Source organism: Aspergillus candidus (assembly GCF_002847045.1).
Source record: "Aspergillus candidus strain CBS 102.13 unplaced genomic scaffold BDW47scaffold_25, whole genome shotgun sequence".
Classification (NCBI taxonomy): Eukaryota; Fungi; Ascomycota; class Eurotiomycetes; order Eurotiales; family Aspergillaceae; genus Aspergillus; species Aspergillus candidus.
In genome coordinates, this window is record NW_020194030.1 from 336155 (window position 1) to 358429 (window position 22275).

Below are 22275 nucleotides of genomic sequence, written 5' to 3' on the forward strand. Positions count from 1 at the left end.
CGATGTAAAAGAAAACGTATACACATATATTTTGACGTAGTACTGACGACGGGATCTTGTGGGTGCCTATATATATCCTTTTGCCTGAGCAAGGGAGACTGTCAGATTTGGCACCTGCATCTGCAAGAAAGACCTATGTAAGGGAGATTAACATTATAACTAGTAAATCCACAATATACTCTATACTTCCGTCAATGATAGACAATAACCCAAGGTACCCAGTATCCAGATAGTGCTGATCAACAGCCTCAGGCCAGCCAATCCACCGGAAATCCGGGGCAGCCCAGAAGATCACTCCCCTTACCATACCGTACCCAAACTTACAGGAAAGGTCCGGAATGTCCGCCAGAACACTACTGAACAGGGCAGGGAACAACCTGCCTTTCCCGGTCTTTGTTACATCGCTTGTTTCGGTCCTGGTGTTTTCCCCTGTTCGCGGTATCGTTCCTGTTTTTGTGGGAAGGGATTTCTATCTTGATTTGTAGGTTTGATCATTTGGTTTGAGATTGTGTGTTGTCAGTTGATTGAAATTGCTGCTGTTGTTTTTCGTTATTCTGGTGAGTTCTTATTTCATTTTATTATTTCATAATTAATTCTATTTCATACCCTATGTAACTGTTCTGTGTGTGCTTGATCGACACTTTTTCTTTAATTTTTTTTTTTTTTTCCCTCCTCTCCCATTCGACCGCTCCGTCTTTGTCAGCCCACTTTTTCAGGTTCTCCGACGGAAGCAAATGCGCTTGACTTGAAGTGCTGCTTGTTCCTCCAGATTCGCAAAAGCTGACGGTCCCCTCCAAAGATATCCTGCCCTATTCGACAAGGAGAGATTTCGATCGTTGTGTGTGTTGTTGGTTTTAGGAAGGGTGAGTCTCGCCCTCTTTTGGAATATTCTCCGCGATCTGCCTTTGATGAGCTTTTTTTTTGGGGCGGGGGGCACAGCTGCAAAAGCTTCTTCGTCATCTTTGACGTTGACGCTCCCGCTGGGCCCGTATATGTTTCTCTCCGGCCACTTTGGTTTGGACTGGGGAAATGGTCCTTCGGTGGAATTGCCTGTCGCCTTTTTATCCAAATCGTCCTGGGTAGCGTGTGAGAAATAATGCGACTTTGGAGTGCCCCGCGCTATCCATTCAAGGTGTCCCATGCGAATGCAAGAGAGACAAAAAGAAGAAAAAGAAAAGAAAAAGCTTCAGACTACAATCAAACAATGGCTCGATTGGAAACGCTGACAAGCTCCCCCGTTCTTAGTTTGATCTACCGACAAAATGTTGCTTTCTCGTCGCGCGTGCTACAAGTGTGGCAATATCGGCCACTATGCGGGTTAGTCGAGATGGTTTATAATACAGGATGGATGGTGAACTGACGGAGGGTATAGAGGTCTGCTCTTCGACTGAGCGTCTCTGCTACAACTGTGAGTGTCTTCTACCTTCGTGCGGACTCTCATCCAAGATTCTTGCTAATACAATGAACAGGCAAGCAGCCTGGTAGGTACCTGCGTGTGTGACATACCCCGGACAACAGATCTAATCGGTCGACTAGGACACGAGTCCAGCAGCTGCCCGCTCCCTCGTACCACCGAGAGTAAGAGCTCCCCGAATTCAAACGATCAACAAGAACAATTGAACGTTAACTCGACTCCAGCCAAGCAATGCTATAACTGCCAGGGTCTGGGCCACGTTCAGGCGGATTGTCCCACCCTCCGTCTGAACGGTGCCAACGGCCGCTGCTACAACTGCAGCCAGCCCGGTCATCTTGCTGTACGTTTGATTTTCCCTCGGGAATACTATCATACTACCTAGGGTGGATTCACTGACTTTCCCCAGCGCAACTGCCCTGCCCCCGCTACGGGTGCTCCCCGTGGAATCGGCGCTCCCCGCGGTGGCCCCGCCGGTGGTTTCCGTGGTGGTTTTGGCGGTTACCCTCGCGCTGCGACCTGCTACAAGTGTGGTGGCCCCAACCACTTTGCCCGGGATTGCCAAGCTCAGGCCATGAAGTGCTATGCTTGCGGCAAGCTTGTGGGTGCCCTTCCATTGAAAACATGACAACAAAAGTACAGCCACTCATAACTTTATAGGGCCACATCTCCCGTGACTGCACCGCTCCCAACGGTGGTCCCCTCAGCTCCGCCGGCAAGGTCTGCTACAAGTGCGCCCAGGCTGGCCACATCTCTCGGGACTGCCCCAACAACGAGGCCGCTCCCCAGCAACCCACCGAGGCTGGTGCCGCCCCCGCCGTTCCTGTTGCTGCCGTTGCCGTCGAGGCGACTACCGAAGTCCCCGTTGCTGCCGCGGCTCCCACTCCCACTGTCGCATAAAAAAAGCACGTTATGATTATCCGATCAACCGGTCCCCTCTTCACGGGAGCCTGTTTCCCTTCTACCTAATCTCCTGCCATCTTGCTTTGGATTGAAGGTCCCCGATCCCGGTTTTGATCTTCTTCTCTCATGTTTCTTCCTTTGCATATATTACGCCCCCCCCCCCTTTCATTATTTATTTTTCAACTTTTCCTTCTCTCCTTATGTATACGACGAACAAAAAGTTTCACGAACTCCTAGGCCCTCCTCCCCCCTTCAGGCTTGGATCCTATACATGGCTCAGGTTCTTACGATTGGCGTCTTAATTGTTCTCCTCGGGTATCTTCTCATTCGGATAATAGGTACGACAAGAAAAGAGGGAGAGACGAGGGGATGGATGGCGAAGGGTGAATTGAGCGATGGACAAGAAGTTCACTGGTGGACCGACGAGCGTGCGTGTGATTAAGTGTTGATGGGATAAGGTTACAGATGGGGGATCGTTTGTGCTGAAGAATGTGTGTTGATGGAGGGAAAGGGTAACTGGCGTGTGGTCACCTCTTCATCTTTTCGTCCTATAATTTATTTTCCATATTCGAATGGGAAGCAAACAAAAGTAAAGAAGAAAAAAACATGATTGATTCTTTTTCCTCTTGTTGGATTAGGAAAGTCTTTGCTTATATTTTTGTCTGCTTGGATGGGGGTCTTTCTGGTGTAATGGTTGTATATGGTAAGAATGGCAGAGAACAACTTATGCTACTCCGTGTTATCAGACATGGCAGACCCCGTGACACCTCCAACTCTCCATCTAGCTCTACTTCATCTTCTCTCCACTATAGCTATATTGTTTCCTCAAGTCATTTACCCATACCTCAAGGCATCCGTCAATCAATTCTGTTCTTCAAGATCTGCCCACCCCTATATACCCTCTAAAGTGCGCAACGACACCATGCCCGGTTCCGACATAAGTGACGACTACGACGTCGATGTACATTTCCCTCCCAGTAGACAACTTTGGAACTGATTAACGTGTATTATGTGTATAGTCCTTCATCGTCGAGATCGACTCGATCCAAGCCCACGGTGCGCATCTCTCGAAACTTACAGACACATACTAAGTGAAGCGTAGGTATCGGCGCAGCAGATATCACGAAATTGAAAGCGAATGGATACTATACCATTGCGGTTGGCACTTCCCGAGTCTTACTCTCCATCTACTACAGCTAATTGGACAGTCCGTCCACGGTGCCACCCGCAAGAACCTCCTGAAGATCAAAGGGTTCAGCGAGATCAAGGTGGAGAAGATCAAAGATGCTATCACCAAGTGCCTGGTTTGTTACTACCATGTTCAGTCTTGCTAGACCTAACCATTTAGTACAGCCCTCAGTATCTGGGTTCATCACCGCCATGGAACTGTGCCAACAGCGCAGGAAGGTCGTGCGAATCTCAACCGGAAGCAAGCAGTTTGACTCCATCCTAGGAGGGTTCGTCCCCCACTATGCCCATCCGAAACTCCGCCCTAACAAATCTATGATATTTAGAGGCTTCCAAAGCATGAGCATCAGCGAAGTCTTCGGCGAATTCCGCTGCGGCAAAACCCAGCTCTCACACACAATGTCCGTCGTCGCCCAACTCCCCAAAGACATGGGCGGCGCAGACGGCAAAGTAGCCTACATCGACACAGAAGGTACCTTCCGACCCGAGCGCATCGCCCAGATCGCAGAGCGCTTCGGCGTCGATCCTGCCTCGGCGCAGGAGAACATTGCGTACGCGCGCGCCCTGAACAGCGAGCATCAGATGGAGCTGCTGAGTACGCTTAGCAAGGAGTTCGCGGGTGGAGAGTATAGGCTGTTGATCATTGATAGTATTATGAATTGTTTTAGGGTGGATTATTGTGGACGGGGGGAATTGGCGGATCGGCAGCAGAAGTTGAATCAGTTTTTGATGAAGCTTGCTCATATGGCTGAAGGTGTGTCTTCTTCTCGTCTCACAGGTTGTATTATCTAACCTCGCTGGGTCCAGAGTTCAACGTCTGCGTTTTGATGGTAAGTATAGTGCCGCCGCCGCCGCCTCCTCCTCAGCTTACAACACTCATGTCCTGTAGACAAACCAAGTCCAGAGCGATCCCGGCGCCAGTGCGCTTTTCGCCGGAGCAGACGGCCGCAAGCCTGTCGGTGGACATGTCTTGGCACATGCGTCTACCACGCGTGTTCTGCTCCGCAAGGGTCGTGGGGAGGAGCGGGTAGCGAAGATACAGGATTCGCCTGGTAGGTTTGACTTAGACACCTATCTTGGGTAAAGCAACGCTGAATCCTGCAGACTGTCCCGAGAGAGAAGCGACATATGTGATCACCAACGGTGGGATCAACGATCCTGATAAGGCTTGATACATGATCAAGTAGGTTCGACATACTGGGTGTTAGGGTTTGACATGATCTGAGCGGTTTTTCCGAATTTCTTTAAATGGGATGATTTGATTATGTTATGCGACATGAGTGAATGACTGATTGACTGTCACGGCCATGATAAAGCCGGCTATGTATGAGTTTATGAAATGAAGTATGAAGCATAGTATGCGAAAACAACGCCAAGAAATAAATAAGATAATCCCTCTCCGCCTTCCGAAAAATCTGATCAAAAAAACATTCTGCCGCATCACCAACAACCAACTTCCATACAACATTCCCCAATTCTTCAAAGACCTTTACAACATCCACCCCCTCGCAAAAAACCACCCAAAATGAAAAAAACCCCCTCCGAAATAGCAGGCTACACAGTCCTCCCCCTCACCCTCCCCGCAACCCCATCCTACCCGAAGCCGGCAACGCACCACCTCTACATCCGCGCCCATGAACCGCGCATCCCCGACGACGACACCCCCCGCTCTCTCTTCCTCGTCAACATCCCCATCGACACGACAGAGCTGCACCTGCGCCACCTCTTCGGCACCCAGCTAGCCGCAGGCCGCGTCGAAAAAGTGCACTTCGAGGATGTGCCGGCAAAGGCGAAAGGAAGCGGCGCGCAGGCGAAGCAAATGTCCATGAAGAAGCGCAAGCGCGTGACGGCCGACGAGCTGCAGGGTCAGCTGGAGGGGATTGAACTGCCCGCTACGTGGGACAGGGCGCTGCATAAGAGCGGGGCGCATGCGATTGTGGTCTTTGTGGATCGGCCTGCGCGCGAGGCGAGCCTGAAGGCTGTGAAGAAGGCTGCGGGCCGGAAGCAGGGGAAGGAGGGGATCGTGTGGGGGGAGGGTGTTGAGGGGAGGCTTCCTGCGCTAGGGATGGAGCGGTATCTGAAGCATGAGCGGGCTGTTTTCCCCGCGCGGGCGGAGATCCTCCGCGCTGTGAGCGACTACATGACTGTGTTTGAGCAGGTGTCTGAGGCGCGCAAGAGGGAGGTTGCGCGTCGGGCGCAGGAGCCGGACGAGGATGGGTTTGTCACTGTTACTAGTGGGCCGAAGCTTACGGAGACGGCGCATGAGGAGGAGGCGAGGGAGCTGGTTGAGAGGCAGAGGAAGAAGCAGGAGGGCTTGGAGGACTTCTATCGCTTCCAGAGTCGCGAGAAGAGGAAGATGAGGCAGAATGAGATGCTGAGGCGGTTTGGGGAGGATAAGAAGAGGTTGGAGGATATGAAGAGGCGGAAGGGCAAGATTAGGGTATGTTTTCTTCTCCTCTCTTCTTTGACTAAGTGGTTCTTGGGGATATGGGATACTAACGGTGTATAGCCCGAGTAATGTGGATGTGCGTGTCTACTGCACTTGTCCGATGTCGATTTTAGCAAGGCGTTTTGGGTGGTCAAAAGTCAAAAGTCAAGTTCTTGTCGTCGGGTGGGGGATTCAATGCTGATGTGAGTGTCTAACCCTACTTCTACTTCCCTTTTCTTTTATCATGATGAGCCCGCTGGGGCCAGAGTAGCAAGACTCTTGTCTTCTTGATGTCATGCCTTGTCTACAAAAACCAGCGTTAAATATCTTCTCACTCTCTGAAGTTGATCTTTATATCATGGTGGTGTATGTGCCTGTGAAAATGCTGTTGCTAATTGTATATTAGGTATATTGTATAGATAGATATAGATAACAAACTATTTGTGAACTTGTGATGGCCTTATTATCTACCGTCTGCCACCGGCTGTTCTACGGGAATATGACTTCCACTTGTGGTAACTAGCATTGTCCTTCTGCTCGCTCGATCTACAAGAACCCAGCACCTCTCCCCCAAAACCAGATCAAGGGAGCAACCATTGAGTAAATGAGCGAGCAAAACACTACTCTTCCCTCAAAGCAAGCCCACAAAGCACCCACCCCGCAGCAGCAGCAACCCCCGCCGCCCCAAGCGAATACATCCCCGCCCAGACGTAGAAAACAACATTCGGCCCCAACCCCGGCAGATACACAATCGTCGCACACACCACAGGCACAGGCAGGCACGCGAAACAGATATACCGGGCCACGCGGTGCGTCTTGCCGGGATCGGCTGCGAGCCGGAGGGGGGAGAGCGCATGCGGCTGTCGATCGTCATCGAGGTAGAAGACGATGCCGCATAGCGGGATGGAGATGAAGAGGAGGGCGCCGCCGGCTATGACGACCAGTATATATATGATGTTGGATTCGTTGAGTTCTTTTTGGGGCGCGCTGATGAGGATTATTGGGGCTGTGCCGATTGCGTAGGATGTCATGTAGTAGAGGTTGTCTAGGTACCAGGGTTCGAGGCGGAAGTTCTGCTCGCTGAGGGTGATTATTCGGGTGCAGAGTGTGATGTCGGGCTGGGGTGGTGAAGGAGATGGGGATTCAGCGTGGGAGGAGGTCGCGCTGCTGCTGGGGGTTGTGGTCGTGAGGTGGTGTTGTGGCAGGGATGGGCAGCCAGGTGGCGTCTGGTTGTCCGATATAGACTCGGACTCGGAGTCGGCCTGAGTGGCTACTGCTGCTGCTGTCTGCTTCTTCTTGCTGCCCTGGCGGGCCATTTCTGTAGCTGTTGGCCGAATTCGTTGGATACATACATGGAGGGAGCAGGCCTACCTGAGCAGCTCTCGGCGATCAGAAGGATCGGGAGAAGGAGCAGCAACACCGGCACTAGTTGACCGAAGCCCCAAAAGTCTTCCTCGACGACGTTGCTGTCCGGCGGCACAAACGAACGGATAGTGAACAGTCGAATCGTGCCCCAGATCAAAGCAAACATCAACCAGAGTACCTCGAAGGTTGCAGAGCGCAGGAAATCGACCACGGCTTGTGCGGTAGCCATTGCCGCCAAGGAAAGAACAACCGGGAGCACGAGGACGGCTCGCATGCGTCGGGGGGACTTTTGAAGGCCTCCACAGCACCCGGCAATGGTCTTTCGCCATAACGCGCCGACAGCCTTCAGAGTGGCTACCGCAACGGCATTGGTGGCCGGAAGCATCCGTAGGAGACGGACAAAAAGTCCTCCTAGAAGGATGATCTCCGAGACGACTATATACACTGCACTTCCTGGGCTGCCGTCAAATCCGAAATTCACCTCATCCAAGAAGCACGTTGCGGGGGCGGCCAGCTTGCTCGTCGGCACGTGGACAAATTCGAAAGTATATCGGTAAACCATCAACTTTTTAGATCCGCCTCTTCCACTAGACAGGAGCGCGATGGCAAGCATGATAGTGAGCGCGGTCATCAAGAAGACTCGAATGTAGAGGAGATACTTGTGGCGCCGGAGATATTGTTGGAGGAATGGTAGGGTCGCTAGATGGGTGACGCTCGCGAACCAGGTGGTGGCCGTGATGATGTGCCAGTGGTAGAGGGACAAACCACAGGGCAGTTGGGAATAGCCACTGACGAAGTTGGCGAGTCCGGTCACGAGCTGCTGATCACTCATTGCCATCACGACCTTGATCCGACCTGTTAGTTCCCTGCCTCCCCCGGTTGCTGCAGGTAGATATTGGGACTCACAGTCCTCAGTGGTTTCACCCATTGCGGCGATGGTAAGGTCCTTTTCAGCATTTTCTGCAGAAACCGCCGCAATGGATCATCCAACGCATTCCCCATCGGGAGCGTTTCCGAAGAACCAGTGGTTGGTTCGGTTGGCGCGACAACATAGTTGAATATCAGAGCCACGAGGGTGGCCCAGGCCGTGGCGAGAAAGCCCGTGATGATCTTTCCAAGCGTCAGTCTAATCGTGTTCCATGCAAAGTAACACCATGCCTACTTACCCCAATCCCAGAGACATCCGGATTAGGCTCCAGTGTTCCGTGAGCTTCACTGGAGCAATTGACTGGACGACAGGACATACCTGTTTGGGAGTAACCGGTACTACCGGACGTGGGAATTGAAAATTGATGTCATCCTACGGCTGAGGTCAACGTGGGGTGTGATGCTATTTATGGATCATGACCAGTGCTCGCAAGGCTGACACTCGCCCGCCCCATGCTGTCCAAACCAGGCATACATGGCCGTTGATCAAGAGTGATCCAAGAGCGAGCTAGGCTGTAGTTAATAGAAAGTCTCTTGATGGAAGTGAGTAAGGTATATATTCTCACCGGTGCAGTTCCTCTTCCTGGTCTTCGTCTCTAGTATAGTACGGTGGTAGTAGTAGACGTCTGATTCCTGTCCTAATTACCCTGTGTGTACCACAGAGAGAATGCACATAGCTTGCACGAGTATGACCTTTTTCAAAAAGACATACAAGCTGTTCGCTTTCTATATCACTGCCAATCTGTATGTTGCATTATAGTATAGTACCTGAGTTCTATAGTTCCGACTGGATGGTGGTCTGGATCCGATAACGCACGGGCCACAGGCTTGGCATGACATCTTGAATCCCAGCTCGGAGCTCACCATCTCCCATCGAACCAAGTTGTATTCTTCCTTTTGACCTTTTGAGAAGTGGCTGTCTCCGCAAATAAAGCACGAGGATTGAACTGAACTGTACTTTCGGATAAAATATCTTATTATCTCAAGTCAGGTCCGTCCATATGTCGCGTCAACCGACCATATATACTTACAGCTTGCTAGAGCTCTAATCGCGTAATTTGATTTGCAATCCTCGTTGCGACGAGCCCCGCTCTTCATTTCTATCGATTGATTCACTTGTACTTGATATGGCCTCAGCAGAAACTCCCGGCGGGGGGTTTATCCAGAACCCCCTCCTCTCCCCCGCGCCGTCAACATCAACGGCAACACCATCCAGTCTGCCCAAACCAAGAGCGCACCCGCTTCGCGCAGGCTCCTTGAAAGAAACGACTGTGATCAACCACGTTGACAAGGTCCTCCTGAGCGTCAACCGACGACACGCTAAAAAGTTCAGCTCCGCGTTTGACGACCAAAGCCAGCAGGCGTCAGAGCGCGGGTACGATAGCTTCAAGGAAGTAGCTAAGGATCTTGATGGAGTGATTGATGTGCTTTGGGTTAGTGGGACTCGTATGTCATCTTCCTCCTCTTTCCTTCTATTCATGGGTGGTATATATGATATACTATTCAATCACACACGGTGTCAAGAAAGCGACTGACGCTTGTTTTTCTTTTTTTCCCGTTTACTTATTGGTCCAGCTTCAATACAAATCCCATACCTGATCACCGTGGCCGGACTGATCAACTCATACCTCCCCGACTTCCCCCTCAGCCCGGGCTCAACCTTCCGCCTGCTCAGAAAACTCGACTCCGTCTTCGCATCGCTACTCCTCGGCGAAGACGCAGACACGGGCGAATCCCTTTCAGGCTTCGAAGGCCGACACAACGTCGTCTCCATGACGGAGAAAGTCCGCATCAAAAGTCTGGCTGAGACGTGTCGTGTTGCTGTCGTGGAGGCCAGCGAGCAGGTTGACGAGGAGGCAGATGAGAGCGCAGATAGCCTCGATGGGGGGGATGATGATGACGACGACGACGACGACGACGACTTTGGCACTGGGACGGGGGAGTATCAGGCTCTAGGAAGGTGGGATATGGAGGCTGCTAAGGTTTATGAGAAGACGATTCAGTTGCTGGGGGATGAGCTGGGGAAGGCGGGGGAGTTTGTGGATAATCAGATTGGGTCTGGGGAGGTTTGTTAGTTCTTCTTCTTCTCTTTTGCTGTTTTCTGTCTGTGGGCGTGTCCTCAAAGTTGTGTTCTTATTCTGTTGATACTTTTAACTAGTATGAGCCCATGTCTAGTCCATATCCATCGCTACCTACCTACTCAACGTCCTACCAAAACAGCACTATCGATCCTTATCATCTAGTCCAACAAACCATGCTACCTACCTAGGCAGCTAGAAACTTACCAACAGCCAACCTTTCCAGAAGAATACATAGATAAACCACCAGATCAACCTAAGGTTACCAGTTACCACATCAACTAAGCCACCCTCCCCACCGTGCCTTGGTCTGCCGACAACCTCCCCCCACGAGATAGGATGGACAGATGTTCCGAACAACGCTCGTGGAGATTAAGGTTGTGTCGTGATCTCAGCGGCCCAGCGAATAAATAAATAAACATAGATGGCTCCAGGTAAGGTGGGCATTCCTGGGGTGGATGGATAGAGGGGTGCCTAGTTTGTTGATGTAAGGATTGAGTGGGATGTCTTGAATGGGCATTGCATAATGATATTACTCTTGCATAATAATAATGATGAAATGTGTAACGAAATGAATCAATCAATCCGGATAGAAGAGAATGGAATCACATCAGATAATACCGAGCTACAGCTTTTCAAGTCTCCTAGGCTGTTGGGGACGTTGAGCCCATCTGGATCCATGGTTCGGGGTTCCGGTGGCTATCCGTGCTTTACTAACTAGTTTTACCAACTCTGAAGTTTTGAGATCAGATGTGTGGTGTGTTTTCAATTTCTTCTACGAGGCATGTTATATTTTGATTTTTTTACTACAGACGTACCCAAGATATCTACTCTACTATCTAGAGGTCATGAATGAAATCAGGCAGTGAGATAAGAGGATCTATATCTGCAAGGGACTGGCGGACATCCAGTTATACGCTGGATATTATATTATCCATGCATGCGCTTAAGCCCGCGCAAGGATTTATGCTCCGTATGTTAATACAAAGTATGTAATATATGTAATGAAGGCTTTCCATGGTGCGGGATATACGGGTAGTACGTGGTATTAGTATGTATGTGTATGTAATGTGTATAAGCAAGGGCGATGTAGGGGCCGTCATCTCCCGCGTGCTTGAGATGAAGATTGACGGGATAGGACGTGGAGAGATTAGTATGAAGGGAACTGTAGAATAAGATAAGAGTCAAATCCATCCCTTGTTCATACCAGCTCCTCCCCTGCTGTTGAGTCTTTTCCTCTTTCTTACAGATCACGACCTCGTGTCTGGATATGTATTTTACGTCATCCACTGTATCAAGCGGGTATTGACCCAAGTTGGTTATATGAAGACACGAAACCCTAGTCAGCCGATCGCGTCGCGGACGCGTACAACGAACCGGGATTGAACGGAGTAGAAATGGCACTAGCGGGCCGGATTTAAGGTACGCTCAGCTGTTCTGTACCTGTTACTTTCTGTAACAGATTACTAGCATCAGTCCAATGGGAGAACTAGAGTAGAGGTTCCCATGGTTCTGGTTATCGAGTGGGGATGTGGCTGTGGCTACTGGCTACATCTCGGAGCTGAGTTCTTTCTTGCTGGTTTTCAGAGCTGAGTGTTGTTGGTTGGGTTGGCACTTGGGCTGAGTCGAGTCTATATTACTCAGGTCTGAGTGAGCTGCTCCCCAGCCACTTGTAGAAGAGAGAGTGCTTTGACCTCGCCTGTTTGCTACTATTAGATATCATCGCCCCGGTGCACTGACGATATTTATCAATTATTGAATCATCAGCATGTCCGGCCAAGGCTGTGGATATACACGTTTACCGTATGGTACCTCCTGTCTCTTTCTCCATCCACGGTTGTACCTTTTACATGATGTTGGTTATCGCAAACCCAAGGTTGACTTCTGGGGCACATCGGCGGGGCTTGTCCTTTCGGGTTTCGACGTTTGGAACCTGTCTTTTGGTTCCTTTTCATGTTGATTCAGAAAAAAAAAAATACCCACTGTCAGAGGATGACAGTGGATAGTCTGTCTTTCAAAAAGGTCGAGTAAGCAATGTCAATCATCCAGTCGATACAGAATAAAGACGAGGCGTGGCTACCTCTGAACGGGACAAATCTACCAATAAGACATGAGAATTGGCAAAGAAAGCGAGAGGGGAGAAAAAGAAAAGCGAAAAAAAAAAAAAGAAAGAAAAAGAAAAAGAGAAAAATAAATTAAGTCTCCATCTTGTCCCCGCTTATGACGATTGGGCCCACGGACGCGAACTGGAAATCGACGAGTCATCGCCCGGGCTCGGACTGGAGTCGAGGGCTGAACCTGAAGGTCTCTTGGTTTCTGTACTCTGGAGATGTAAGTTGTGAATGTAAATGTAAATGTAAAACAAGGTAAATATATTATAGTTTATTATAAAACATCATATAATAGTAAAACATCAAGACCGTCCAGGGTTGGTCTGCAGGTGCAACATTCAGCTATCCTTGCAGATTGGTGCGTGTTAGTATTATGCCGGTTTGGCCAACAGCCTCCCTTGTCTGATGCCTTGCCTGGATCATCACCAGATGATCCATATGTACTGTCCATGCCATGCTGTTCTCCCTGCGTCAATTGAGGGGATTCAGAGTATCAGTTGGGGTAGTCCTTATGCCGGTCCCCACGTTGGGTTCATAATAGTATGTCTAGAGATTCTGCTTGGTTGTATATATTTATATATACCGATCATAAAGCTACATCCTTCCCAGTAAAGCCAGACAGCTCCAGAATCAGGTGCATGCAGAGGAAATAAGAATCATGTCAGTTGCAAACCCGCAGGATGCAGTGGTCATCTGTTCCAGGGTTCAATTGGTTTGGTATGTATCCGTACGGGTAATCTTACTTCATCCTACTAACCACCCAGATATCCAGATATCCAGATATATATCTATCCGGGTAGATAGTATGTCGAGGAAGACAGTAACTTGATATCGAGGATCAGGACATCTATCGTCACCATGAGATGATGATAGATATCCATTGACCCACTGTTTATTACCGTATTGAATACTAGTGGTTTTGAAGAACAATACCGTATTGCATTGATCCAGATCACACCATGAGCCATACAAAAAGCCATACAATAAACCATATAATCAGCCATCAGTATATGCATTCCATACCCTTTCCATGTATTTTACATCCAAGAACTCCCGGTAATACCGACGACATTATCAACACCAGATCTACAAGTCTTCTTCTGGTTCACTAAACTGGGCCGAAAAGGTTTTTCTTTCCTTTCAACCAAAGACAAGAAGAATGGAACAGAACAAGGAAGAAAAATAGTAAAATACTAATATAATAATAATCAAAATACAAATGACAAAGGAAAAAAAAGGCTCTTTCGTCCCACCCATTGTGGCAGTAGTAGCAAAAGCCTGAGGCTGCTTCGCCCCTCCTCACCCACAGCGTGCTTGATGGTTGGTTCAATCAGTCCTGCACGTCGTTGGGTCATTATTCTAATCATTCTTTAGTCTGGATTGTGTGGGTTGGATTATTATCATTACCTTATTATTATTATGGTTTTTATTTTTTACCTTTTTTATTCTATTTTTTATCATGTTATTTTTTATTTTTTTTATTTCCTGGTCCCTTACTAGAATTTTGTTCGTTCGTCTAATGATCGATTCTCCTCCCGCTCTGGTCTGCCCTAGTTAGCAATCCATTCTCTCTCTCTTCCTCTCTCTTCCTCTCTTCCTCTCTTCTCTCCCCCTCTTCCATCTGAAGAATATTCGCCTCTTCCTCTACCCCTCTTCCTTTTCTTTTTCCTTTTCCTTTCTTTCCCTTTGACCTCATCTCTTCCCCTCCTTGTACCATTCCTTGTTCGTATCGGAAAAGACGGAGTCGGTTTTTGCGGATAGTTACTCTTGTATCTTTTCTGCCTTTTTTCTCGCCTTTTTTTCTTCCTTAGTCTTGGACGCTACTTTCCGGCAGTTCTTCTCGATTTCCAATCCGGTTCTTGGTCGCGTTGTCGCCTCACGTCCTCGTCTTCACGCATCCTTGATTTGCGCCACGCCAAAGCAACGTATCTCCTTGACGTCTTTTTTCTTCAGCGAAAGCTAGTTTCAAGGCCGCTTTTGTTTTATATTGCTGGTAAGTTATTTCTTTCGCTGGGTTCTAGAGCCGAGACCGCTTCATTCTTTGTACGAGAAGAAAAAGGTAAAGAAAAAGAAAGAAAAGAAAAAGAAAAAAGAAGAAGAAGAAGAAGAAGAAGAAGAAGAAGAAGAAGAAGAAGGAAGCCGCGTTTTCATTTCTATCCCTGGATCATTGCCTGTTCAATCCCTGGAGCACACGACGGGTTCCCTTGTGTGATGCGATGCCTTGAATGTCGGTATCTGCGATGCGCCAACCCGAAAAACTCGATCGCTGCACCATCTCTTCGCAAGCGGGAACCGGGATAATCGCCTGCCCCCAAGGACAGAACCACGATCAATTTGCGTCCCAATTCAGCTACCCAGTATCCTACCGTGTCGTCGCATGACTGGGTCAAATTGGGGTTTGGCCGGAAGAGTCAACTGAGACGGTCGCAGCGCTCGTGCCGAGGCCGAATGCGGCCATTGTGCGGCTCCGTGCACTGCCCTCTGAATTCATCACCCCGTCAGGTCCGTGCTGGGTCAAAAAATTCCCCCAGTGGTTCACCTGGAACGATCGCTTCTTCGTCAACCCCTCGCAATCGGACGCCGTTGTCTTCAGTTTTCCTTGGATCTTTCATCGCGGTCGGATCACTTCTCATCGTCTGGCTTATCCCATTTCGATCCTGTGGAATCGCTGCATCGCGCGGATTATTGGGGCAAAAACGTGGTTCTCGGATTGACGGATTTTCTTCGCCTTCGCCTTTCTTCTTCGATCTTTCTTTCCTTTGGTCGATCTTCTCTGTTGCGATCGTCTCGGCTCATTGATTGCCATCTTCCATACTAATCCTTCCCTGCTCTTAGGAATTGAATACCCTTTCGATCATTTCCAAGTATCAACGACCGTACGCTTCTTTGCTTGACGACTCCAACGAATTTCAAGTCATCCTGGCCGTTACGGAATAGAAAAGTTTGTCTTGTTCGGGTTTTGCTCTTTGAAAAGGTACGCGCCAATGACGAGTTGGGGTGGCTGGACGGCCTTTGCTGGGGACAGTCAAGACGCGATCCTGAGCCCACACTAATATCTATACAGATATCGTTCGCGCTCCTGTTGTCTTCACGAAATTTCGGCTTCAATCTCCGCCAATATGTCTTTCCAGAACTTCGATTCGTTCCAAAACCAGCACCCCGCTGCTGACGCCGCCGCCGCCGCGTCTGGCGCTCCCGCGACCGCGGATACCGCCATGACCGGCCAGGCCGACCCCGCTACCGCGTCTTTCCAGGGTCCTGCTCCCGGCGAGCCCAACGCCGCTGCTTCTCAGCAGCCCGCCGAGGGCAAGACCACTCTCTGGTACGCATCCACACCACCCAGATCTCATTCGATTTCTAACCTTGACCGACAGGATGGGTGAGCTTGAGCCTTGGATTGATGAGAACTTCGTCCGCAACCTGTGGTTCCAGATGGGTGAGCAGGTCAACGTGAAGATGATCCGTGACAAGTTCTCTGGGTGAGTAAATCACGATCCTCCCTGTGATTTAGAAGGCGATCCTAATGTTGGTAGTAGGAGCAACGCCGGCTACTGCTTCGTCGATTTCACGTCGCCCGCCGCTGCCGCCAAGGCTCTGTCTCTCAACGGCTCTCCCATGCCCAACACCAACCGTCTGTTCAAGCTGAACTGGGCTACCGGTGGCGGCCTGGCTGATCGCAGGTAAGAGCCCAACACCCGACTCTCAAAATGGGAGACGATTGGCGGATCTATGCTAACACCGGTCGTGCACAGCCGTGATGACCGTGGCCCCGAGTACTCCATCTTCGTGGGTGACCTCGGCCCCGAGGTCAACGAATACGTCCTCGTTTCTCTCTTCCAGAGCCGCTTCCCGTCCTGCAAGTCCGCCAAGATCATGACCGACCCCATCAGCGGCATGTCCCGCGGTTACGGTTTCGTGCGCTTCTCCGACGAGAACGACCAGCAGCGTGCCCTGAGCGAGATGCAGGGTGTCTACTGCGGCAACCGCCCCATGCGTATCTCCACCGCCACTCCCAAGAACAAGGGCCCTGGTGTCGTCCCCGGTGCCATGGGTATGCCCGGCCCGGCCGGCATCTACCCCCCCATGGGCGCGCCTCCCATGGGCTTCTATGGCGCTCCCCAGCCCATGAACCAGTTCACCGACCCCAACAACACCACGGTCTTCGTCGGCGGACTTTCCGGCTACGTCACCGAGGACGAGCTCCGCTCGTTTTTCCAGGGATTCGGCGAGATCACCTACGTCAAGATCCCCCCCGGAAAGGGCTGTGGCTTCGTTCAGTTCGTCCAGCGCCACGCTGCGGAGATGGCCATCAACCAGATGCAGGGCTACCCCATCGGTAACTCGCGCGTGCGCCTGAGCTGGGGTCGCTCCCAGAACAACTCCGGCCCCGCTGGCAGCCCCTACCGTCCCGCTCCTCCCCCTCCTCCCATGTACCCCTCGATGGGCATGCCCCCCGCTGCCCACCAGTATGGTGGCTTTGCGCCTATGAAGGTTAGTTCCCCCATCCTCCTCCCTTGAATCCGTTCTTGGAGACCGTTTTCCCCGTCTCTAACGACCTTTCAGTATGTTAACGAAGATTTTCAGTAAAAAAAGCGTTCCTTTTTTTGAAAGCAACCGCAGGAGTTTTTGCGTCATTACAACCAAATGATGGGTCTTTTGTGTCATAAGTTTATTTTTACTGCTGCGAAAGTTTCCCTCTATAGCCTCTTGATGGGCATTTCCTCCTGTGATACGTACTTCATTATATGTGAGCGCTGCCAATTAGCAAGATTTGAGCTCTTTTTTTCTTGTTTTCGATGAGACTGTTTTCTTCGCTTTGCCGCAACGTATTCTGTTATTCCAAATTCTTCTGTTCCTCTTCTATTTCAATTCTTACCTTTATTTTCTTTCTTTCTCTTCTTGCTTGCAATCAACCTTTGCTATCTACTTTTCCACTCTTCTATCCCCTTAAAGCATCCTCGCCCCCTCCTCGACTTCTCCTCATCCGGTCCCTAGGTCTTTTACGCATATGACACCAATTTGATCTGTTTCTGCGCGTTGCGTTGTTTTACCATATACTCCCTGGGCAGGCAATTTGCGCAAAAGTTCATCGTCTCAGGTCTTTCCACGAAGCAATTAAATTGAGTTTCACCCCAAGGATGTTCTGTCATGCTTTTCCTTTAGACCAGTGACCTGTACAACATTGTCTTTCCTATCTTTTGCCTTTGCTTTGACATCGCAGAATCAATTCATCTATGGAACATGACGCTTTCTCTCGTTTTTTTACTATCTTCTGTTGCCTTCGCAGGCACGCTGTCTCCCTGGGTCGGGTCAATGCTGCCCATTACCCGGTCGACCGGCTGTCGACTCGGGTTCCTGCGCATGCAAGGTTATGGATTGCTACCCCTGACTGTAGCCAGTGGATTGGGGACAGGGTAGAAGGATTTGTTGCGTTGCGTGCAGCGTTGGAGAAATCCCTCCGTGGCAGTTAGTTATGGGCGGCGTCTGTGATGGCAAGTCTTTCGTAAGGTTCCCCGTTCTTTTGTTCTGGAGAATGTTTTTCTTTCAGATGCATCTGGGTTCTTCCAGTTTCACTTGGCGCATATTCTCGTGGATGATTCCCCCTTTCGCTATGTCGTGGGCTTCGTTGTGCTCCGTCTGTACTGTGGTTTAGTCTGATATGTGATTTCAAATCGAAAGGGCAATGACAGTGTCGCATCTTTTTACCCTTGCCAAGGTGTGTGGAGTTGGTGTTTGTCTATAGAGAACATGAAAAATAGAAAAACAAGTGGTATGTCTATACTCCAATATGACTATGATTGCATGCAGGATCCGGCCGAGTCACGCCTGCCTCAGGTTCAAGTCTTCTTTCTCTTCCTTTCCTCCCCCTCTTTCTTCCAACTTGTTCTTTTCTCTATATCAGTATTGCAACAACCGACGAGGCAGGAGCGTCCGCATCTCCAATGCAACCTATCCAGGTAGCACCAGACCTGTCCTCCTGCATGGTTCCCTATCCTGTCATTCATCCCATAGTATCATCCATCATCCCACTTTCGCTACTCCTGCAGGTCTCCTCTGTCTTCGGTTGACTTCCTTACTCCAGTGCCTTTTTACGTATTTGTGAAATGCGATTTCATTACGCTTGATATACTCTAATTCCAGATCCTCCATTGTCTCATTTATCTCTCTCCGAATCACTCATACAGCTGCCAAGATGCGTTACGAGAACTGGGATGTGCTCTTGTTCCCTGATACCTCGAAGATACCGATTCAGGAGTTTAAGACGCAGTGCTTTGTGACTAAAGATCGTGGTACGCTAAGATTCAGTCTATAAGCGTGTCAAGGCAGAGACTGAACGTCAGTCACAGATTCTCCTTATCTACACAACCCGTCCCTCGATATCCTCTCATACTTGCCATCACAAAGCACCGTAGGGCTGCTACCGGTTCTCACGACGTTCATTCCCAGCTTGCAACAGAATTCCCCCTTCCGCGTGTCCATCCATAGCTGGGACAAGCCCCGGGCTAGCCGGTTGATGGAAACCATGTTGCAGCCGGATGACTCCCTACTCTTTGAGATTCGGATCTTCATTGATGGGCTATGTGTTTCGTAAGTTTTTTTTTCGTCTCTGGACAGGGTCACTTGCCGTCTGCTAAAATGGGGTCTCTTCGTGTTCAGGGGCAGCGTCTTCAGCCAAAGAACAAGTTGGCCTCATGTTATCGGTGAGAATGGAAATCCATGGCTGCAATTCTGTGTTTATATGGATGGCTGACCCTTGGAACCCTCGGCCAGACCTAAGCTCCTGTACGTTTCCGCAACCCTTTTTTCCGCTCTGGGCAGTGCTAATACCTGACTAGATATCGATAAAAGTGGCAATCAGGATTATCTTCGCTTCCCGCCTTTCCATTCGGATATCTTAGAGCAGCGGCATTGGGACGCTGGGGATCTTCATGGTAGGGTCAGAATAGTGATCTCCGAAGGCTTCTCTCGGCCCCATCGTTCGCCGCCGTTTGAACGAGTCAAGGATCTTATAGTGTTTGCATTCCAGCATGCTCCTTTGCGTAAGTGGTCCCTTTCCTCTGGATTTTGTCTCTGGCCCGTCTAATGACAGACAGATGTGTTGGAGTATTCTAGTATTGCCTGGCCCAACGCTTCCATGTGGAGTCGGGAAGCTCGTCTCTTCAAATACAACACAGGAAGTGGTTTGGTTGATAAGAAAGAACTAGATGATTCTCACGCCCACTCCCCAACTAGACATGGTCTTCGACAGGTGGCCCTTGCAAACAGTCAAGCCAGCAGCTCGGCTGTCCGGAATACTTGGCCGTATCGAGACTACTACTATTCGAGCCTTGGTCCGGCTCCTCAATGGCAAGGTAACCAGGCGGAACCTAGGATAGCGCCACCAGAATCATTCATGCCCGATCCCTTCATTGATCCATACATGCTGGATCCGTCCGCTCGTCATCGGGGGGCAAGGCCATCGTGGGAGGATGTCTCTATGCCAGATTACGCTCCCAGCTCTGGCAGCAGCCGAGCGTTGTCCAGCATGACTGGAGTAAGCTATGAGCATAGTAAAAACCCCAGTCTTGTCACGCCGATTGATGAGGAGTCGTACACTCAGTTTGTCGAGGCTCTGAGCCCTCCGAAGCCGCTGGCCAGTGGAACTCATGCGCCGGCCAACACGCCATCCGGCGCGTCGTTGCCCATGGGAACCAAGCTATCCGCCGCAGCAGAAGCACGCTCGGCATCCTACGCTAAGCCTAGCAAAGGTACCTCTGTTCTGAAAAACATTTCGAATCCCCCGAGCCGAGAGGTGTCCGAATCTAGCGTCAAGTCCACCCTGCCGCCTGAACTGATGGCAGAAATCCCAGCAACCGGTAAGCCTCGCGCCAGTCCCAGTGCGCAGGTCAAGGGTAGAAAGGAGAGACTGCCACAAGATAAGGAAAACGAAACTGCCGAAGCTGCCCGACGAGATATTGATAGACTCACCCCTACCCCAACTAAAGCGACGCCCGCGCGTACCAGCACAAATCTGGAGGCACCCGTTGACCCCAGGGTGAAACGGTCCGCGGGCTCTCGCCGTGGGAGCACTAGTATTCCCAAGGGGGAGCCTGTTTTACTTTCACCTGTCCTGGATTTGACCAACATTGGAGATGTTGCTCAACCAGCCATCGACAATGTCGTGAGTTCGACGACTGAAGCTGCGGAGATTGAATGACTGCCAATTTGGCAGTTTCCCTTGTCCCATTCTCAACTTATCTCTTACAAGCTATGGCAACCTTTCTCGGAGAGAGCTCGGCATTTCTATATCATTCCCTGTTCATGTTACGAGGTGTCAAGCCTATGACTCGTTTTGCCCTATATAATACTTGTATTGTTTGACACGACACTCTTTGTGCGGATGAGGTATATCTCTGGCGTTCATTACTATAAGGAAAGAAAAGAAGGAAAAAAGGTAAAAAGGATAAGATATAAAAAAAGAAGGCATCAGGGAGTATGGTGTCTGTTAACTAGGACTTACAATACATGGACATTATTCATTTCAACCATTCAAGGAGGGTTTCTGATTATACATGAACATAAGTTGTGAATCTCTTGCTCTCTCGGAAGGTGCCTGGTCTTAGGTATAGAGATCGTGACCTCGTGCCTTGCAAGTCTCATTTCTTCACCTTACCTTGTCCATGTTTAGCTCCTTCATCCCACACCTCATCAACTTCATTTGAGAACCTTCTCTCAGCACCTGGATAACCAAAGATAGATAGACATACACTCAGTACGCAATCGGTATTACAATCCTTAATCTCTCCTCTCCCATCTCCCCCAATATATCCTATCTATCTATCTATCTATCTATCTATCTATTCAAACTAACTAACACGCCCTAATACCAGACCATGAACGATCCATACGAACCCCCAATATCACCAGTCTTCCCCCTCCCAACCGGATACGCCCACTGGGCCTATACTACATCTCCCTTCTGGTCCATCATCCCCCCGCATACTACCCCCTCCACCCCCTCCATTCCTCCGATCTCGACCCCAAAGGAGTTGTCCAGGCCGGACGAGATCCGCCAACAGGATGACGAGAAGCAAACGACGCAATGCATGGTTCCGGTGTTGAGAAGGGAGGCGCCGGGGATCTTCCGGTTGGAGTTGGGGATGGGGTTTGGACGGGGTGGGTTGAGAGATGGTGGTCATGCTGTCCGTCCCTCTGTCTCTGCCGCCATTTCCCCTTCCCGGTGTTGTGCGGACCCTGCTGTTCCTCGCGGTTCTCATTCTCGATTCCAGGCGACTCACGCCTCTGTCCCTGTCCCTGTCCCTGTCCCTGCCGTCGTCTTCCCCGTCTGTTCGGAAAATACTCCCCCTGTCTCCGGGAATGCCTGTCTACTGAAAAATAAGAAAAGGAAGGCGCCGCTGGCAGAGACGCGGACGCAGACACAATCGCGAACACAACCGAAGACGAATAAGCGGTTGAAGAGGGCGAGGTATAAAGCTAGGAAGAAGGAGAGGGAGAGGGAGAGGGAGAGGGAGATGGAGAGGGAGGAGGGGGGAGTGTTGGGGAGTTCTAAGTCTTAGTTTATAGGTCATTGGGGGGGGTTTATTTGGTGGTAGTTGAGTTGAGGGATTGAGGGATGAGAGATTGAGTGATTGATTGACTAGTTGGGTTTCACGGCGTGGGTTAGGTTTGATATTATATGATATAGTATGTATAGCATGGTCAGGTTGTCTTTGTTCTATATAGCCTAGAAGTGTAGATTTCCCTGGAGGGCTGGTTCGTGGGGTAGGGAGATGGGAAGTGTATTTCCTTCTGTTGATTTTACTACCATTGCTTATATTAGAATCATAGAGTATGCAGGACATCGATCTGACTAGACTCAGACAG

The 22275-nt window shown here is 50.0% G+C and overlaps 8 protein-coding genes across 8 annotated transcripts; 7 read left to right on the plus strand and 1 right to left on the minus strand.

Annotated features, from left to right (window-relative positions):
• Positions 1–1858: 1858 nt before the first annotated feature.
• Positions 1859–2456, plus strand: BDW47DRAFT_36085 (uncharacterized protein). The gene is made up of 2 exons (XM_024818826.1): positions 1859–2012; positions 2072–2456. The coding sequence occupies exons 1-2, from the start codon at positions 1996–1998 to the stop codon at positions 2325–2327; spliced, it is 273 nt and encodes a 90-aa protein (XP_024671724.1). The 5' UTR covers positions 1859–1995; the 3' UTR covers positions 2328–2456.
• A 780-nt stretch (positions 2457–3236) lies between these two features.
• BDW47DRAFT_117891 (recombinase DMC1) lies at positions 3237–4674 on the plus strand (the record flags this gene model as incomplete). Its single annotated transcript, XM_024815134.1, has 8 exons — positions 3237–3275; positions 3334–3370; positions 3417–3472; positions 3523–3618; positions 3668–3771; positions 3829–4256; positions 4402–4554; positions 4607–4674. 8 exons carry the CDS (start codon positions 3237–3239, stop codon positions 4672–4674), a joined length of 981 nt encoding a protein of 326 aa, XP_024671725.1.
• Positions 4675–4968: 294 nt separating this feature from the next.
• On the plus strand, positions 4969–6409 carry BDW47DRAFT_106676 (putative ribosomal small subunit assembly protein). Its single transcript, XM_024812825.1, has 3 exons — positions 4969–5942; positions 6012–6133; positions 6337–6409. Exons 1-2 carry the CDS (start codon positions 5028–5030, stop codon positions 6018–6020), a joined length of 924 nt encoding a protein of 307 aa, XP_024671726.1. The 5' UTR covers positions 4969–5027; the 3' UTR covers positions 6021–6133; positions 6337–6409.
• A 141-nt stretch (positions 6410–6550) lies between these two features.
• On the minus strand, positions 6551–8677 carry BDW47DRAFT_126168 (uncharacterized protein; the record flags this gene model as incomplete). The annotated part of the gene is made up of 6 exons (XM_024816508.1): positions 6551–7248; positions 7302–8139; positions 8202–8405; positions 8462–8488; positions 8542–8595; positions 8663–8677. The coding sequence occupies 6 exons, from the start codon at positions 8675–8677 to the stop codon at positions 6551–6553; spliced, it is 1836 nt and encodes a 611-aa protein (XP_024671727.1).
• Positions 8678–9349: 672 nt separating this feature from the next.
• On the plus strand, positions 9350–10297 carry BDW47DRAFT_126169 (general transcription factor IIH subunit TFB6 family; the record flags this gene model as incomplete). The annotated part of the gene is made up of 2 exons (XM_024816509.1): positions 9350–9668; positions 9798–10297. The coding sequence occupies 2 exons, from the start codon at positions 9350–9352 to the stop codon at positions 10295–10297; spliced, it is 819 nt and encodes a 272-aa protein (XP_024671728.1).
• A 4231-nt stretch (positions 10298–14528) lies between these two features.
• BDW47DRAFT_106685 (uncharacterized protein) lies at positions 14529–15890 on the plus strand. The gene is made up of 3 exons (XM_024812826.1): positions 14529–15385; positions 15476–15733; positions 15786–15890. The coding sequence occupies exon 1, from the start codon at positions 14860–14862 to the stop codon at positions 15208–15210; it is 351 nt and encodes a 116-aa protein (XP_024671729.1). The 5' UTR covers positions 14529–14859; the 3' UTR covers positions 15211–15385; positions 15476–15733; positions 15786–15890.
• On the plus strand, positions 15531–16998 carry BDW47DRAFT_126170 (RNA-binding protein; the record flags this gene model as incomplete). The annotated part of the gene is made up of 5 exons (XM_024816510.1): positions 15531–15733; positions 15786–15890; positions 15948–16091; positions 16164–16902; positions 16975–16998. 5 exons carry the CDS (start codon positions 15531–15533, stop codon positions 16996–16998), a joined length of 1215 nt encoding a protein of 404 aa, XP_024671730.1.
• A 1606-nt stretch (positions 16999–18604) lies between these two features.
• Positions 18605–20722, plus strand: BDW47DRAFT_131953 (uncharacterized protein; the record flags this gene model as incomplete). The annotated part of the gene is made up of 5 exons (XM_024817434.1): positions 18605–18701; positions 18759–18999; positions 19069–19112; positions 19248–19451; positions 19506–20722. The coding sequence occupies 5 exons, from the start codon at positions 18605–18607 to the stop codon at positions 20606–20608; spliced, it is 1689 nt and encodes a 562-aa protein (XP_024671731.1). The 3' UTR covers positions 20609–20722.
• Between the last annotated feature and the right edge of the window lie 1553 nt (positions 20723–22275).